The following is an 18,930-nucleotide window of genomic DNA, read 5'->3' as shown; positions in this document are numbered from 1 at the left end:
TTTAACTTTTTCAGTCATTTCCTTATGGCAGTAGATGAAGGCTGAAGTGCTCTCAGGTTGAGCCAGATTTCCCTCTTCTTTGATATGGTTTCCAGAAATTTTGCAAAACGTAGATCTGGATTAAAACCATTTGAGATGCTGGTTTTAATTTGGATTGTGAAGATTTGGTTTAAAGGTGCAGTGTGTAATTTTTCTAGTGGAAGGTCCCGTCACCTGCTTCTCTGCATGAGGATATTGCCTGGCATATTCCACGTTACGGTATTATAATTATCTATACTTATCTCTACAGACACAGCAGGTGACACCACAGGGCCAGGTTACATGTCTGATCTGTGGAGAGGCAAACGCACTCATAGTAAGAACGCAAGATCTTAGGTCAACAAAAATGTATGCTCGAAAGAACAAAAATGTGGCTGTTTGCTGCAAGTGTTCCAGTCAGTGGGAGCAGGTAGAAAGAGGATCAAAACTAAAACACAACACACTCCAGGCACTCCAAAGAAGTAAAAATTACACAAGGATACGATTTTTGCGATTTACGCATCTTTGGAGTGCCTGGAGTCCGTTGTGTTTTAAAAATGTATGTTATTCAGTAAAGGCAAGATGGATATGTTTAAGTTTAATGCCACACTGGGACATTCAAGACAAAAAAAATTACAGGTCAAGCAGGCGGCGGACCTTCTACCAGAAAATTTACATAGTAGGGCTGAACGATTAAAAAAAAAAAAAAAAAAATTGAATTGTGATTTTTGTGGCAGATGTTGCGATTTCTATTTCATCCATAATTTTTTTCAAATCAGTTTTCGGCGCACATGAACATTTCCAAACATCAATCAAGTTTCGGTGCACATGAACATTTCCAAACATTACAGAAACTTGCATCACACCAGAGTCCTGCACTGACGATTTGACGCTGGACCGTAAAACACAGGCAATAAATGCTGTGATTGGTCCTGTCTACCATCGCTCTACACACATTTCCTGTACTCCACTTTCCTTTCTTTCAGTATACATTGAGTAATAATGTGTTTAATGCAGCTTTGTGCACATTTGTTTACGTTTTATAGAAGCAAAACTTAAAACCACATGGCTCATTTGCATAAACTATAAAGCGCTGATAAAAACAGCTCGCTCCTTGTGCTGCTGATACAGTTCAGCTTCTGTCGGATTAAAGGACATGACTCAGTGGAATATGAGTGTTCTTTCTGTGACAGAGGGGTGTTCTGCTGATGGTGAGTCTGTTCTGTGTGTATATCGAGTTGGAGATGCTTCATGTTAAACTTTAAACGAATGCCAGGTTTAAATCCTCGCTTCCTAGCGTTGAGGTGGTGAATTACTTTGCGGCACATAGACCTCGACGCAGATCGATAAATCAAAATCGACGGTGACAAGTAGACAGCAACAGAGAGCGTTAAGTTGAAGTTAAAACTTCACCCTTAAATTGGGCTTTATGAGCACTGCAAAAAAAAAGAAAAAAACGCAACTTTGATTCTCCCAAAATCGTGTTTTCTGGGATCACGAGTTTCGGTCCAAAACGATAGATCGTTCAGCCCTATTACACAGTGCACCATTTAGCTTAAACTACTTACTTTCTTATAATAATTAAATGTTTTTCATGACGTTTCTAATTTGTTGAGTACGATTTGGATTGAGGATCTCTCTACTGAAACTAGTTAATTTGCTAAACTGTTCCAAAAATATAATACTGGTCTCAGGTCATTCTAACAAACCAGAATATTCCCTCTTTGCACTCTGTATTCTTAGGTAAAATGTCAAGACTTTTCCAAAGGACCATTGAGAAAAAAACAAACTGAACTGCCCAAAATGGTTTCCAGTTTTGTTAGTTTGTCCACAGAGTCTCTTGGTGCACATGAAAATAAACAGGTTACATAAGTCCAGTTCAGCTCATGTGGGCCGTGACCTGTGACGTGGCTGCTCCCGGTGAGCTAGTGGCCAGTCCCAAAGTCCGAGAATCAAACAGAAATCCTTGCTGTCCCCCGCTCAAAACGCTAATACTGTCCGTCAGGGTCCCGCTCGGAGATGAACCGATGAAAGGGCTGGTGTGGTTTACTGTGGCTGCGGCGGACATTTTGTCTGGACTGGCTGCCAGGCGCGGAGAGGGAGGGAATGTGTAACCGTAGAGGCTGTAGGGCGGGCTGTGGAGGCGGAGGCTGGCGTAGCTCTGGGGGGAGGGGTTGGACAGGTATCCGAGCTGGGACGTAGGAAGAGGAAGAGAACAAAAACCTTCGGCGTCGAAAGTGGCGGGGCCCCGAGGAGACGGGAAGGGGTCGGGGCCGTTGCCGTAGCGGTGGAGGGGGTGGGTGGGGCGGGCGCAGGTGTAGTCAGGGGGGCTGAGGGGGCACACCTGGAACGGGGAGGAGCAGGGAGAGGTGGGCACCACACCTCCGTGAGCGCCTGGGACTCCTGCACACACAGAGGGAAGTGTTAAAGGGCAAAATGGACTCTGGTGGCATTTAAGTCATGTTAGAATGTTGTTTTCTCATCAAAAACAGACCTGGATTTGTGTTTTTTACATTCACACATGTTTGAGAAAACCTTTTTTATTAGTCTGTCTACATCTCCAAAGCTCAAAATGCTTCACCTTCTGATGTCATGATGTGGTAGTCCTAAAGTTAGCAGCTCCTTTTACCTGTACTTCGGTAGACATTGGCACTTCTAGGGTTGAAATTTTCCAAATGATTAAAGCAAAAAGTGAAGTGCTAAAACTGACTCTGACAGAATCGATTTGAACATTTTCTCAGGGTTTATATGAATCCAATCTGGTCTAGAGTTAATTTAACATTTTTGGAAATGTTCATTAAGTAACACTGGACCAAAGTTAGAAGAGTTAAATGAATGGTTTGAGAGTAAACGGATAACACTTTGTAGAGTTATCCTAATTTAGCTGAACAACACACAGAGGTGTTTGATTTTTACACTTTATTTGAGTTAATTTAAGATGAAATTATGAACAAAACTGGTTCAAACTGGTCTTCTGTCACGGGAGTTTGAAGTGGTGGGTGGGAGGAGCCAAATTAACACTAAGGGAAGTTGAATTAACACTAGAGGAAGTTGAATCAACTCTATCAACTCTGGCAAATAAGCCCAAATCCAACCCCCATTTAACTTTCAAATAGTTAAAATAACACTCTGAAATATTTCAACTCTGAAATATTTCAACTCAGAACAGAGTATTTTGTGTTTATGTGAGAAGAACTCCAGGTAAGTTTTTGACAGATCAGAATATAGTAATAGTAATAGAGTAATATAGCCCTTTTAAATAACACACAACAGTGCTGGTCCAAATAATGTGATTAATTGATTCCTTGATTTAATTTTTTTGCATAAATCTTCCTCACCTTGTTTGGCCATGCCTGGGATGTCCTCAAACGTCAGAGTTCTCAAAGATGGACGCCAGAAAGCATACGACTCTACCAGAGCCTCCAGACCCATCCTGAACAAACACAAACACAACAGCAGAGCAGAGGGTTAAGATCAGGTTTAATGTGCTTTACATCACAAGAAGTTTAAAATGAGTCTGCTAAGAAATGTTAAAGGGGCAGGTGCTTTGTTTGGAATGTTCCACACTATGACATTAAACCATTTTATCTTCATGGAGAGCAAATCGGACCAAGTTACAGGTCAGATCTGTGGTGCTCAGAGTCAGAATGTCTGTTTTTCTAAGTATTTTTGGGCGATCAAACCACCTGTAATTAAATAAATGTAAAGTAGATCTGTTTAATGTCACACTGTGGAACATTCCAGGCAGAGCAATGACATCTCCATAGAAACAAGCAGAAGATGAACCCCAAAACCAAAAAGTTACATAGTGCACCTTTAATATGGGTCTATTCACATAAAACAAACTGTCAACATTTTTCTCTGGCAAACAAACTAAGATGATTTAATAACTGGTAATAAGCATCACACAGTTACATAAGTGTGATTGTTGTCAGTTCAAAGAGTCAAAAGAAGTCCACAGATTATTTTTAGTTAACGAGACAAAGATCTGGTAAACAATTATTAGAATAAACTGTTTTCGTTCAGCTATTTCTTGCAAAAATAAGCGACCACACAGAAATATTAAACTGTTACAATGTTCTCTGCTTCTCTGTTCACTCAAAAGATGGAGATTTTGTTACTAGAACCAAAAGTGGTCACATTATTCAATCACACAAGTCTGATGGTTGAAAGGTGCATTGTGTAACTTGTCTGGTGGAGGGTCCATCACCAAATCCAAAAATATAGTAGTCCGTAAGGACTTGCAGGTTAGCCCACTCACAGTCAGAACATATGTTTTGAAGATATTTTAAGCAATAAATAACACCTGTAGTTGAATAAATGCCAGACAGATTAGTTTAATACTACTCTGGTATTAAAACCACACTTTCAAATCTGAAATATGTAGTAACTTTTACTTTAAGAGGAAGTTCATCTTACTTGGTAAAACCATGGAAACCAATTGCCTTGAATTGAGCAAATGTTATTTCTGTACACAAGTTAGAGTAAAAACAGGTTCTTTTTATGTATTAGTCTTTAAAAAACAAAAGCAAAAACTTTTGTTCATCTTAAGTCCAAACACATCGTAACATGTGTAACAATAAAATAATAAAGCTCGGTCATTTCATGTCAACTCAACCAAAGCCCCCAAACTTAGGAAACAAAAAATACTGAAGAAACAAAAGAGGAGAACAAGTGTAATCGAGCACAGAGTGAATGAACAGAGAGAGGATATAGAGACACTCTGGGAGGCTCAGGAAGTGAGTGGTGGTTGTAGGAAAAACAGGGAGGTCGCAAAAGGAGGAGTGGAACAGACTGGGAAATGGAGCTGGACTCTTGGCAATAACACTTCACTGTTGAAGTTACTTGTTTCATTCAAGTCGATCTTAGTCACAGTCATTAAGATCCACAAATTTGTAAACTGTGAGTAAGGCTACATCCACACGACAACGCTCCTGGATTAAAAAAAATAAAACATAAATTTTGTGGGTTGAAAAAAAAAATTGCGTCCACACACATGTCAATCAATCAATAAATATTCACATCCACAGGACAACAGAGCACTGAGTGAAAACGCTGTAATACAAACACCACGACTGTATGTGGCGCTGTAAACAGGACACAGCCAGAGCCACTGAACGCACAAAACTACAAAGAGCACATGTGCATAAAGTCCTTCCTGTGTGGGGTTCTCTTCTGGTCACATGGAGATGACGAGGTCGCAATGTCATTGTTTTCCAAAAGCTGCGGTTTGCTTGTCCACACGACAACACAACATCGGCGTTCTCAGATTTCTGCACTCTGGAACCCGCTTTCAAAACACACTGTTTTCGCCCATCTGAAACACCGGCTCCATGTGGACGATATGAATAAAAATTTCACCATTTCGACCAAAAAACGTTGCCGTGTGAACACCACCTAAACTAAACTAGCTGTTAACTTCTTTGCTCTCGGGAGACTCACCAGAACAAAAAGAAAGAGCAGAACAGGAAAACCAAAAATCCGCCATATCAAACATTGTAAAAGAAAAAAACACATTCTGGATTGGGATGGGGCTCGGATCATTGGATCGGAAAAAAACAAGTTCAAACGCTGGATCAGGTAGGACAGTGAAATCAGGAAAGGAGGCACAGACACTCGGACAGAATTAACCGTGATGACGGAACGTTCCTTCTTCAACACACCTGAGACACCCTCCTCAAGAGAACACCGGACGAGGAGAAGTCACAACAACAGACCACGCCCACAGGAAGTAACAACAGCTGATATACGACACGTTACCACCAAAACCCGGGACAGTTCTGAAGATGCAGCAGCAGAAACATGTCAACAAGATAAATACACTTTACTTTATCGTCTTTGAAAAGAACCCAAGAAGTTAAAGTCCATAAGACGACAAAATGAACATCTTAACTAGCTGTTAGTTCACTAGTGTTTGATTCGACAGTGTGTGTGCAGTTTAAACCAAAGCATTAAACATCTCCATGGAGTAGGGATGGGCATTCGATTCAAATTTTCTTAATCGATCGTCGGGAGAATTAATGATCGATTATCGATTCATCATTAATGTTTTTATATTAAATTTATCATCATTATTATTTCTATCTGCACTACTAATCTGCATAAATAAATTCAACTTGACGACATATAAACCGTAACCACTCTAGAGCCACATCAGCCCGTTTGACATTAGAATGTGTTTAATGCAGCTTTGCGCAACTCTCACAGAAACTAAACTTAAAACTGCATGGCTAATTTGCATAAACTAAGCGAAGATTTAAAAAAAAAAACAGCTCTTGTGTCGCTGATGCAGTTCAACTTCTGTTGGATTAAAAGACACGACTCAGTGGAAAACAGGTTAGTGTGACCAGATTTGTGTTTGTCAAAACCAGGACACCGTACGGGAGCGGAAGGTGGGGACTCGTCATCGACATTGAGCGACTCTCACCAAGCTTTTTCATGTTTTCGGTGTGAACTTTTTTCAATGGACACCGAAACACAAATGCCTGCTTTGTACACTGTGCACACGACCTCCCACTTGTCTCAACCGGAACGGAAAGCGTGGAATTTTTTTACAAGTCATCGTTAAATACGCATTTGCGCTTTGGCACATTGCAGACTGACCAACTGTTTGTGTCTCGCTCCTTCTGAGTGCAGAGAGACACATGTACGGACCTCTGTTTGGTCACACTACGCACAGCAACCTACATTCGGTTTGTCGATTAAAAATGAACGTAATCGATGAAATTCTTAATGATCAATTATCGACTAATCGACTAATCATGCCCATCCCTACCATGGAGACTTACAGGTTCCAGAAAAGTTACACAGTGCATCTTTAAGGTAATAACTTATTGTGGCAAGTTTATGGGGCCCGAGTCAAAAACGATTGTGAAGTTTTCCATATGGGTATTTCCTTCAAAAACTGAGAGCGGATATACAGAAAAATGGGGCTTTTCCTCCATCTGAAAGTGAGACCATCAAATCCATCCAACACACTGAGGAAAAAAAAAAGATTCTTCTGTTTTTATTCCATCTCTCTGCCTCGTTCTCTCTCCCTCTCTCCCTGCAGCTCAGCCCGGGTCGTACATCATGCCAACCACCTGGCGGCCATCTTAACTGGCACGGGGGCCCTCTCTGCATCGCCATGGAGACCGCAGGTAATGAGGGGCATAAACGGCCCGCTCTGATTGGCCGCCGCCGCCCGGGTGCTCCGAGGTAATTGCTTTCACACGGGTTTTTACGGGCGAATCAGAACCAAGGAGCAGGAAGCCGCGGCCTGGATTTACGAGGTGGGACCGCTCGCCCCCTCCCCCTGCAGGTGGGGAGGGGGAGAGCCACTAAGACGGGGGTAACGCCGGCGCTCTGTTACTCCTCGTTAGTGCGGGGATAAAAGTCCTGCCCCCCCGCCGGGTTGTTGCCGCGGTGATAATTTAGACAAGCTGCCCGGAGCGGCGCTGCGAGCGATCCTACGCGAGCTCCAGTTTATTTAGCAAACTGCTTAACTCTTCCTGTAACGTTTAGGGCCAGTTTTCGGGGCCTTCCTGAGTTTCACTTTTATAGGCTCAGCTGTCAGACCCTCCGTGTGATCCACTCCTCCTCGCCTCTCCTTCGTTCTTTTCATTCTTCCTCTCACTTCTCGTCCTCGCTCCCTCTCTCCTAATGACTTGTGTGGGGCCTGGGGGCAGTGCCGTTGCAGACTGCTGGGCTTTTTACTGCTGTTGGTTTAATACTCTGTTTATATACGTTTCCAAATGTGTTTAGACAAAATTTCTTCATGTCAGTCTTGAATTTTATTATTATGCTGTTGATGTTTATGTCCCGGAGCCGCTGGAATCTGACGCTCCATTTAAGTTTGTAGCGTAAGTTTATTTTTTTACTCCTCTGCTCCATATGTGAGCCGCTTGTGCAAGTTTTAAAGGCCAAACAATTAAAATATAAAAATCGCTAATTAACACTGTGAGCCTGTAATTACGTACAGCCAAAACCCGCTTATTCCAGATCAGTTTTGGGATTTTTCATTAAACGTGGACCGCGTAGCTTTTCTGGTGAAGGGTTCTGTGCGACTTTAAACAGCTTGACGTTACATTTATTCAATTACAAGTGCTTTTATAGCTCGAAAACGCCAAGAAAAACAACATTCTGACTGTGAGCGGCGTCGCCTCTCCACAGATCTGACCTGTAACTTGATCTGGTTTGGTTTCCAAGAAGATAGAAAGGCCAAAACTTAATACCAAACAGTAAAACGTTCCAGACAAAGGAATAACACACACGGGGAAAAGCATTTGAAGGTCTCTCCACGAGAAAAGTGACACACTGCACCTTTAAAAGAATGACTCAACTCTGCTCTTAAAAGTCGTGCAGAAATAGCCGCACCAAAACCAAAACCAGAAACGCTTTTTAATGTGAAAATCGGTGTGGTTAGCGTCACTCACCGGTTCCTGCCAGAGTCTCGGAAACCTTTGGCGAATGGATTTCTGTCGATTTTCAAACGCGTGATCTGCAAAACAAAACAGAGAAACATTAGCAGCGCAATAACTCTCCCTTTAATCCTTTAGTATTATTCAAAAGACATAGTCATAAATAGAACTCTTTTAGGTGATAATGTGGTCAGACTAGAACATTACTACACTGTAAAAAACTAAATACAGTCAAGTTCAGATGACTTGGATTAAGAAAGTTTGATCATGATTTGAGTCAATTTCACTTCACAAGTCAAATGATCTGCCAGTGGAACAAGACTTTTTGGACTTTAAATATGAAAATACATCTTACTATACAGTTGAAATAATGAAAAAACAACAACTTTTTACACTTAAAATAAGAAACACAATGGACTATTGCTTATTCCAAACTTATTCCATTGGCAGATCATTTGACTTGACAAGTTGAATCAACTCAACAAAGTCAAATGTTAAAGTCATTTTAACTTATATAGATATTGTTTTTTTGTTTTTTTGTTGTTTTTTTTTTTTTTTTTTTTTGTTTTTTTTTCCAGTGTATGCAGTGGCTGAATGTACTAAAGTGAAAGTATTGTATTTAAGTTTACATTTTAGGTATCTGTACTTAAGTGGATACTTGTTACTTTTACTCCACTACATTTTTGAACAGGACTGAAAAGTAAAAGTTTTTTTTTTTTTTTTTTTTTATTATACTGTAATTTGAGATTTGCTGGAAAGGCTGAGGGTTTATTTTAAACTTAAATATACAAACATATTAAAATATTTGATGTACTAAATTGTAGAAGTAGTAGTAATTGTAGAAGAAGTAGTAGTAATAATTGTGGTAGCAGTAGTAATATTTGTAATGGTAAAAGTACAAATAATTGTAGAAAATGTAGTAGTAGAAGTAGTAGTAGTAGAAGTAGTAGTACTAGTAGTAGTAGTAGTAGTAGTAGTAGTAGTAGTAGTAGTAGTAGTAGTAGTAGTAGTAGTAGTAGTAGTAGTAAGTAGTAGTAGTAGTAGTAGTAGTAGTAGTAGTAGTAGTAGTAGTAGTAGTAGTGTTTTTCAGCCTTTTTAGCAGATCTCAAACAACAGTAGAATAAAAAAGTACTTTTACTTTTCAAATGTAGTGGAATGACAAAAATATAAAAATATTTGATGTATTAAATGAAACATATTTTTGAAATATTAAGTGTAAAACATCTCAGAAGTATATGTCTAAACTGGCACTTTAATGCTTTTAATTAAGTAGATTTTTTCTTGTGATGCGATACTTTTACTTTTACTTGAGTATTTTTTTGCTCTTCTGTCTGTACTTTTACTTAAAGTTGCACTATGTAACCTGATTGTTTCTATGGAGATGTTCCACAGTAAGACTTTAAACGGATACTTTACATTTACACAAGTGGTTTTACAGCTCAAAAATCCCTCGAAAAACAAACATTGTGACTGTGAGCGGGGTCGCCTCTCCACAGATCTGACATGTAACTCGGTCTGGTTTGATTTCTATGAAAATAAAAACATTTAAAATCATACTGTGAAACATTCCAGACAAAGCAATAACATTTCCACAGAAAAAAGAATCTGACGCAGCCTCCGCCGGAAAAGTTACACAGTGCACCTTTAAGTCTCTAAACGGAGTACTTCTTCTTGTTCCACTACTGCAGTAGGTGATAGTACTGCTAGCCCAGCGCAGTACTGTAGTAATGCGGCGCTGGTACGAGGTGCGGCGCAGAGGAGGGACTCGTGTTTAGGGGCGTATTCTGTGACCCAAATCCAACAGGACTTTTATAGGGACTGAGTCTGTGTTCTTTAAGCAGCCGTGTTCTCGAAGTACACGGGCCCGTCCAGCTCACAAAAGTACATGTACAAAAACACAAAAACACAACTACACAACTACACAACACAAATGTAAAAAGATTCATATGATTTTTTTTCTACTATTGTATTAGAAGACTTCAGAGCGACCACATCTTCATTAGTCTAATAGAAGGAAATGTGTAATTAATGACTTAAGAGTTTATGGTCTGGAGGTTTACTCACTGTGGAACATAATGAAGTAAAAGTAGTAAAGTACTGTGTTTAAGTTTAAAAAAAAAAAAAATAAAATAAATAAAATAAATTGATGTATGTAATTTACTTGAGTACATGTTAATATCGATAATTCCTGCTTTTACTTTACTACATTTGAGAGCTGGTATTTGTACTTTATACTGCACTATATTTTTAACAGGACTGAAAAGTTAAAGTATTTTTATGATAGTTTGAGACCTGCTGAAAAGGCTGAAGGTTTATTCTGAACACATTTGTAGTTTGAGCAACAAAAATATACAAATAAAAACAGCTAGAAAAAAAAGTTTGATGCAAAAATTCAACAAGATTCAGCACAAATCTGTCTCAAAATCACTACATTTGAAGCTTTAGATCACAAAATCTGTGCAAAATACTTTTACTTTCTACTCCAGTACAATTTTGAACTGATCCCGATACAGACTGTTTGGAATCCAGAGCAACCGATAAGTACTACCGATATTTGGGGCAATATATATAGGACCAATTTTGAACATTTTCTTTAAATTATGCTTTTTACATTTAATCACAACAAAAAACAGAGAGTTAAAATGTAATAATAAAATATTTCAGAGTTGTTTTTAACACAAAAAGTGTCATTTTAACTATGTGAATGTTAAATAGGAGTTGGAGTTGATATGACTGAAGTAAATTCATCTTGTACTACTGGAGTATTTGATTGTGTTGTTTATTTACTGCAGCTCGTGGTTTCAGTGATATCGCAGTATAATCCTGTTTGAGGTTTTTTGTGTCTGTAATGAGTTTCAGTAGTACTGTTTATCGAGTATATTTACTTGAGCAGTACTGTATCTCACACCTCAAAACAGGCCTAGTACCATAAAAAACATCATTAATAATAAAGTGTCTAAGGAGCTTCTCTCGGGTCAACAAAGTAATGAAAGTAATGTAGCACGAACATGTGGAGAACACAACTCATGCATCTGCTCACACTGACAAACACACACAGCTCACAAGCCAATCACATCTGATCACAATCTGATCACAATCTGATCACAATCGGCTCTTCTGAACGATTCCTTATCGTAAACTGTTGGAACTGGAACTCATTTTTACAAAGAACCAAATCTTTTTCTTTATAAGTTGGATGTATTTGTGTACAGAGTCATGCTGAACCAACACAAGAACCAACAGAAGCAAAGAGCCAAACACCACTGAAAGCTCAGTGTACAAAAACAACACATGTACTGCAGTACTAGTAGTAATTGTAGAAGAAGTAGTAGTAGTGGTAGAAGTAGGAGTAGTATTAGTACTAGTGGTAGTAGAAGTAATAGTAGTAGTAATAGTAGTAATTGTAGAAGTAGTAGTAGTAGTAGTAGGCAGCAGTAGTAGTAGTAGATAGTAGTAGGTAGTAGTAGTATTAGTAGTAGGCAGTAGTAGTAGTAGTAGTAGTAGTAGTAGTAGTAGTAGTAGGTAGTAGTAGGTAGTAGTAAGTAGTAGTAGTAGGCAGTAGTAGGCAGTAGTAGTAGTAGTAGTAGTGGAGGAGGAGAAGGAGTAGTAGTAGCAGTAGTAATAGTAGTAGTATTAGTAAGAAGTAGTAGTAGTAGTAGTAGTAGTAGTAGTGGTATTTTTATTATTATAAATACGTTTGGTTTTCGATCCTCATAACTCTCTCTGTCTCTCTGAGTTTGAAGCGTCTGAATCAGACCTGAGCGAGTCTTTTGAACGGCTCTTTGACATGAACTGATCCAAAAGATCCGGCTCCCATGAAAGAGCCGCACGTCTCGTCTCTTGTGTGTACTGGTCTCATATTTGTACCTGCTGGTTCTGATAGGCTGTGACGGTGGTGAAGACGGTCTCGGGGAAGGAGAAGGTTCGCGTCCCGTCTCCGCTGGGGACGGCTCGCACCGGGGACAGCTCCTCTCCACACTCCTTCCGGATCACGTGAACGCGCGGCTGGTACTTGTGCATCGAGTGGAGAATGATCTGAAAGAAAAGGAAGAAAAAAAAATTACAGATTTACAGAGATATTTTGGGAGCAGCGACAGAGAGATGGCAAGACCGAGCGGAGCTGTAAAAAGTACAAAGTAGAACATTTCTTTCCTTGGAGAGAAAGTGAAGTCGTATAGAAGAACGTAACACGATGTACTTAAACGTGTCCAAGAACTGAACAACTGTGTTTAATCGTCTGATTTACAGATCCACTGCTCGGGGGTTTTCTATGACCGATACCGATACCATTTAGAGTCCAGAGCAACAGATGACCGATAAGCATTGCCGCCTAGGGTTAAAATTTCAGGGTAAAATATTTCAAAGTTGTTTTGAACACAAAAAGTGTTATTTTAACTCTTTGAAAGTTCAATGGAGATTGGAGTTGGGGTCATTTAAATATGACTGAAGTTGATTCAACTTCTCTTAGTGTTAATTTGACTCCTCCCACCACCACTTCAAACTCCAGTGAGAGAAGACCAGTGTGAACCAGTTTTGTTCATAATTTCATCTTAAATTAACTCAAATGAAGTCAAAACAAAACACTTCTGTGTGTTGTTTAGCTAAATCAAGATAACTCTACAAAGTGTTATCTGTTTACTCTCAAAACATTAATATAACTCTGGATTTTGGGAACTTTGGTCCAGTGTTACTTAATGAACATTTCCAAAAATGTTAAATTAACTCTAGAACAGATTGGACTCATATAAACTCTGAGAAAATGTTCAAAATGATTCTGTCAGAGTCAATTTTAACACTGCACTTTTTGCTGTGTGCTCTCACACAGGCTTTTTTCTTTTTTTTTTTTTTTTTTTTTTTAACCACAAACTTATAAGAGAGACATTTATTGCAGTTTTTTTCTTGTTGGGTGTTTTTAGGAAGCAAATTGACCAACATAAAATCTGGGCCTGTGCTGGAGATTTAATTTTATTTAATTTAATTAAAGCACCGGACCTTGGCACTCACTAAACACCTTTAAAAAAACTGCTCCAAACTCACCTTTTCCTCACAGCGAATAGACCACACACACGACTGCTCCTCATCACTGTGTTTTGTGTCCTGTCTTTATTTAAATGTTATTTTACTGTGAAGCGTCTTTATGTAGCATATATATATATATATATATATATATATATATATATATATATATATATATATATATATATATATATATATATATATAATTATTATTATTATTATTATTATATATATATAAAAAGTCCAATTATCGAGCTCATGTATCGGTCTGTTTCACGATATAACATGATGGTATGTATTTTATTTATGCTTCTATGGATATGGTTGATATTTTTTGTTTTAAATCACAAGTTGTGTTTTTCTTCTGTGTATTTCAGACTGTGTACTTTCTGTGCACAAATGGATTTTGCAGGTTTCAAAGCAGAGTACTTTACAGTTTGGAGCAGAGTACTTTAGAGTTTGGAGCTGAGTACTTTAGAGTTTGGAGCAGAGTACTTTAGAGTTTGGAGCTGAGTACTTTAGAGTTTGGAGCTGAGTACTTTACAGTTTGGAGCTGAGTACTTTACAGTTTGGAGCAGAGTACTTTACAGTTTGGAGCAGAGTACTTTACAGAGCAGAATACTTTACAGTTTGGAGCTTCTGTGACTCTGTTTACATGCACATCACAAATCTGCTCCTTATCTGATTTCTGGAGTTATCTGATTACTGACATGTCGTGTAAACTGTTACATCTGACGTGAGTAATCTGCACGGGTGGAAGAAGTACACCATTTGGTTACTTGAGTAAAAGTACCGATAATGGAGAGAAAAAGTACTCAAGATTAAGTTGATTTTGTCAGGTAATACTTGTACTTAAGTAAAAGTATTAAAGTATCTGTTTAAAAGAGTAAAAAGTGAAAGTATTTCGTGCAGATTTTGAGATCTAATAAAGATTCAAAGGTTGTGACTTTGATACAGATTTGTGCTGAATTATGTTCAAGAGAAACAACTGCATCAATGTTGTTTTTTTTCTTTCTGTTTATATTTGTATATTTTAGTTTGCTCAAACTAAAAATGTGTTAAAAATTAAACCCTCAGCTTTTTCAGCAGGTCTCAAACTACAATAAAATTGAAACAAAACAAAACAAAAACCTTTTTTTTTTTTAAGTTTTCAGTCCAATTTAAAATCATAGTGGAGTAGAAAGTACAGATATCTGCTCTCAAATGTAGTAAAAGTGAAATGTATCCACTGTATACAGTACATACAGTATATACAGTACTTTAATACTTTTACTTTCCTACATTTATCTTGGACTTAGACGAACTTTATTGATCCACAATGGAAATGATTTGGACACAGCAGCTCACACATCACAATAAAAAATAATAAGAAAGAGAAAAACGTAGAAATGGTACAAATAAATGATCAAAAATAGCAAGCGACTGTCATAATTATATCAAAAGTAGATTTAGATTTAGATTTAGTGCTTCACTCACATGTCCTTGGTCGTCGAGCTCGTTGTTGGTCAGTTTGAGTTTGTCGAAGCTGACCACCTGCCTCATCCAGGTCTCTCCGGAGGCGGGCGAGTCCGGGTGGATGTAGACGCGCGGGGGGCACCGGCGAGTCCGCGTTCCCCGCCACCATCCACTTGGAGCTGTGATACACGTACCTGCAGAGAGGGGGCGCTCTGTCACACACTGCACGCTTTCCAGAGCTCCTGTGACGCTACGCTGTGTCCGAGTTTGTGTGGTTTGTTTCATTCACACAAAAGCTGCAGATTTAGACTGAGCTCTCATCTCACACTAAAAACACTCTGTTCCACCTTGTGATGTCATGTGGTGATACAGGAAGTGCCCCACTGTGTTTTTAAAATCCATACACCTTCACTAGAATCATTTTGATGGTTTAACTCCTGGAATTCTCAATCTCTATTGCAGTAAAAGCAGCTGTTAATTTGAAAACTACCTCTTCATGACATCACAAAGTGGATCAGAGCATTTTCAGGTTTGCAGATGTACACAGACTAATTATAAAGTGTCACTCAAACAGTCCAGGTCTGTTTTTGAGGAGGAAACCACATTATAACACAACTTAAAGCTCACAAGAATCCATTTTGCGTAATATAGAACCTTTAAATAATATTTGTTTTAATAAAATTATAAGACAATAAAATAAAAACAATGAGGTGTAAACATTAAAAACACATTCAAACAGCTCAACAATAGATTTTAAGAGTTATAAATACTAAAAAGTGTCGCTGCTTTGTCCTGGTTCCTCCTCGTTCTCTCACACTCAACATTTTTGGACATTCTGCTAAATATTTACATTTCAAAGATGAATTTAGAATTTAAATAAATAAATTTAAAAATGACAATATCACGCGGACATAAGAGGGACTTTTTTTTGACGCACATTGGTATAAAAATAGACCTCAAACTAAACAAATTGTTATGATGGTGAAAAGGTGACGGTGCATCATCTTCATCATCATCCACACTGAGCATCACATGTACGTTTACTGAAAATTAATTTTATTCAAATAAGCTAAAACCGACCAATACATCAATGAATTAAATTAGTATTTTTGTGCGTTTATAGTTTACATTTTGATTATTATTATTGCTGTTGTTTTATGTTGTGTTTGTGGATTTTGTTCAGTGAAAATGTCCAGAATAAACGTATTAGAAATGTGTGTTTTGGATCACAGTGGTGGAACGTAACGAAGTAAAAGTAATGAAACAATGTACTTGAGTACAATTTTTGAGGATCTGTACTTTGCTTAAGTACATTTTAAAGTCGATACTTTTTTAAACTTTTCTTTTACTTCACTATATTTGAGAGCAGGTATCTGTACTTTCTACTCCACTACATTTTAGAACTGGACTGAAAAGTAAAAGTATTTTTTTAGTTATAGTTTGAAACCTGCTGAAAATTCTGAGGGTTTATTTTTAACACGATCACAACACAAATAAATACATAAAAAGAGCTAGAATAAAAATAAATTTCAGCACAAATCTGTATCAAAATCATTACATGTGAAGCTTTTTTAGAACTCAAAATCTGCGTGAAATACTTTTACTTTTTACTCTTTAATTCCTTTTTTAAACAGGTACTTTAATAATATTACTTGAATAGATTTTTTTTATGCTCCTGTAGCTGCACTTTTACTTGAGTAACAAAAGTGAGATCCCAGGCAGTGAAAATAGCTATAAAACTTTTTTTTTTTTTTTTTCCGCCCTGATTCAGATTTAAAACTTAATTTGCATAATTCGGTCCATTCCAAATTTGAGCCTGTCCCGTAAAAACACGCGAGAATTTAATATTAAAAACTAAACCTGTGTGTGCGAGTGTCCGGAGCGTAACCTGGCTGAACGATTGCGCATTTGTCCACTTTTACGACTTTTGCCAGCGTGACCCTGCGCGTGGAAAGGTTACCGTCCAAAAGGCCCAATCCAAACGCGCGGCCATTCTTGTGCGCAGTGCCACGGGCCATTCGTGGAAACTCGACGGCAATTTACGCGAGCTAAAAATACAACTCTGCAGCACAGTCTGGTCCAGAGCGGGCGCATTCCTGGAGAGGTTGTCTCGACGTATGTCTTATAATTACGCACACACACTGCATTAACGCGCGCGCACTCACCTGTAGCGTTTGTTGTCCACGGGGATTATGTCCATGGCGATGTAGTACTGCTGGTGTGGGTCCAAACCTGTTATCTTTACGCGCATGGCAGGGAACATCCTCCTGTAATAATAATAATAATAATAATAATAATAATAATAATAATAATAATAATAATAATAAAACGTCACTTGTCCTCACTCACCGTCCCGCTTTAGTGATGATCATCTCCGTGCCGATCTCGTGGAACCGTTTCCAGAGGTCGGAGCCCTGCAGGTCGACCCGAGTCTCCTCTGCGCCGCCGCCGGTGGAGACTGTCCCCGGCCCCGAGCACAGGAGCCCCGGCTGCGGACTCTCCAGCAGCACGTCGTCGCTCTCGGCTGCATCGTAAGAACACGTCGGATCAAAACACGGCCCGTTACACTGATGAATTGTTTTTGAGCAACACAACTCTAGATTCCAAAAGTAAGCTATTTAAACTTGGTTACTGCTGTGGTAATTTTGTATTCAGGCCTATTGTTTTATTTTCTCGTATCCTAATCATGCGTAATTGTGCCAAACGTTTTTACGCACGGACTTTAGAACATTAACACAGTGAATACACACAGGGCCTGCAGACTACCTCTGGAAATGCACGACATGTAATTAAAATTAGGCAACTTGGTGCATTTTAATAGGTTATTTTGGCCTTGCACACATGACATTAAAAGCTGTAATAGCGGTGTTTATGTGTGTTTGTGTGTGTTTATGTGTGTGTCCGCTCTGCTCCACACGGGCCTCACTGGGAAATTTATGGATATTAGTCGTGGGCCTAACGAGTGCGATCCGCACAAAAGACAAACCAAAGCGCGTTTTAAACATGTAGAATTTAAAGTGTAATTTGTCGAGGTCGGTCAGGTCACTGTTTCAGACCGGGATCCTCTGTCATCCCGCTCTGGCCGCTTTACACGCTGCTAATTGGTGTGTTTATGATTTAACACAACTCATAAAGCGCCTCACGTAAGCGCCGTCACAGACGCGTCCAGCACCGCAGCACAGACCAACGCTCCAAATCTATTTCACTTATTTCGTTTTGGTGCTTTTTTACTTTGGCCGTGCTCACGTGAACTTGGCTGCGTTTGCAGAAACTACAGATGTACGGCTGCAGAAAGTCCAAACGCGCGTGCTCCATTGTGTTAACTTATTTTATTTCTAGACAGAACCTAGAGTGTCAGTGGGACAGTCCTGAAAAGCGTCGGGCTTGTACATCAGCTAAAAGTGTCAGAGTATTTTGTGGCTCTCGGGCCGTACTCACGGGAGCCGTCGCTGCACTCCTCACTGCCCCTCTCGCTGACACACGCTCTGGGCGCGCGCGGGCTCCGGCTCAGGTCGCACACATCGGTGCGGTCCTCGTAACCCGGGGTCAAAACCTCCTCTCCGCTGGTTCTGCGCCTTTTCTCGGCCCCGATCAGCGATTCCACCGAGAAAGCGTGCGCCTTGACGCTGAGCGCGCACGGGGAGCGCCGCTTCTCTGCCATCTCTCCACGGCGTGGGACAGAAGAAACACAAACACGGAGTTTCACCGAAGTTTGGTCTGTGCGTAAAAGTACAATCCAAAGAGGCTGCGCGCCGGCTGCGTGCGTCCACACTCACGACAAAGTTAACACCAAAGTGCGCAGTGAACACGTCTCCTCTCCTCGTGAGCTCCGAGCTCACTTTTGCAGAGTGTCAACAGCCCGAGCAGAGCAGAGCCCCAGAGACCTGTCAATCACAAAACTCAGTATCCAATGAGCAGAGCGCACGGCCCCTCGTCCCGCCCGCCGCGGGGAGCTCGTGCCGCCCACAGAGGCGAGAGCAGTGAGGGGCCAGATTCTCACACGGCGCTACGAGATGCTTCATGTGCTGTTTCTGAAAGCCGC

General features: G+C 39.6%; 1 protein-coding gene across 1 annotated transcript; it reads right to left on the bottom strand.

The window, feature by feature from the left end:
- Positions 1-1,897: 1,897 nt before the first annotated feature.
- On the bottom strand, positions 1,898-18,549 carry tbx18 (T-box transcription factor 18). The gene is given in 9 exon segments (XM_055149286.1): positions 1,898-2,421; positions 3,357-3,451; positions 8,433-8,497; positions 12,285-12,452; positions 14,910-15,026; positions 15,028-15,082; positions 17,054-17,155; positions 17,238-17,412; positions 18,327-18,549. Coding segments are annotated over 9 exon segments (1,524 nt in total).
- Positions 18,550-18,930: the final 381 nt, after the last annotated feature.

This window comes from Boleophthalmus pectinirostris, unplaced genomic scaffold (genome assembly GCF_026225935.1).
Source record: "Boleophthalmus pectinirostris isolate CB_2022bp ecotype Guang Dong unplaced genomic scaffold, ASM2622593v1 HiC_scaffold_13, whole genome shotgun sequence".
Taxonomy (NCBI): domain Eukaryota; kingdom Metazoa; phylum Chordata; class Actinopteri; order Gobiiformes; family Gobiidae; genus Boleophthalmus; species Boleophthalmus pectinirostris.
This window is presented reverse-complemented; position numbering and strand designations above follow the sequence as displayed.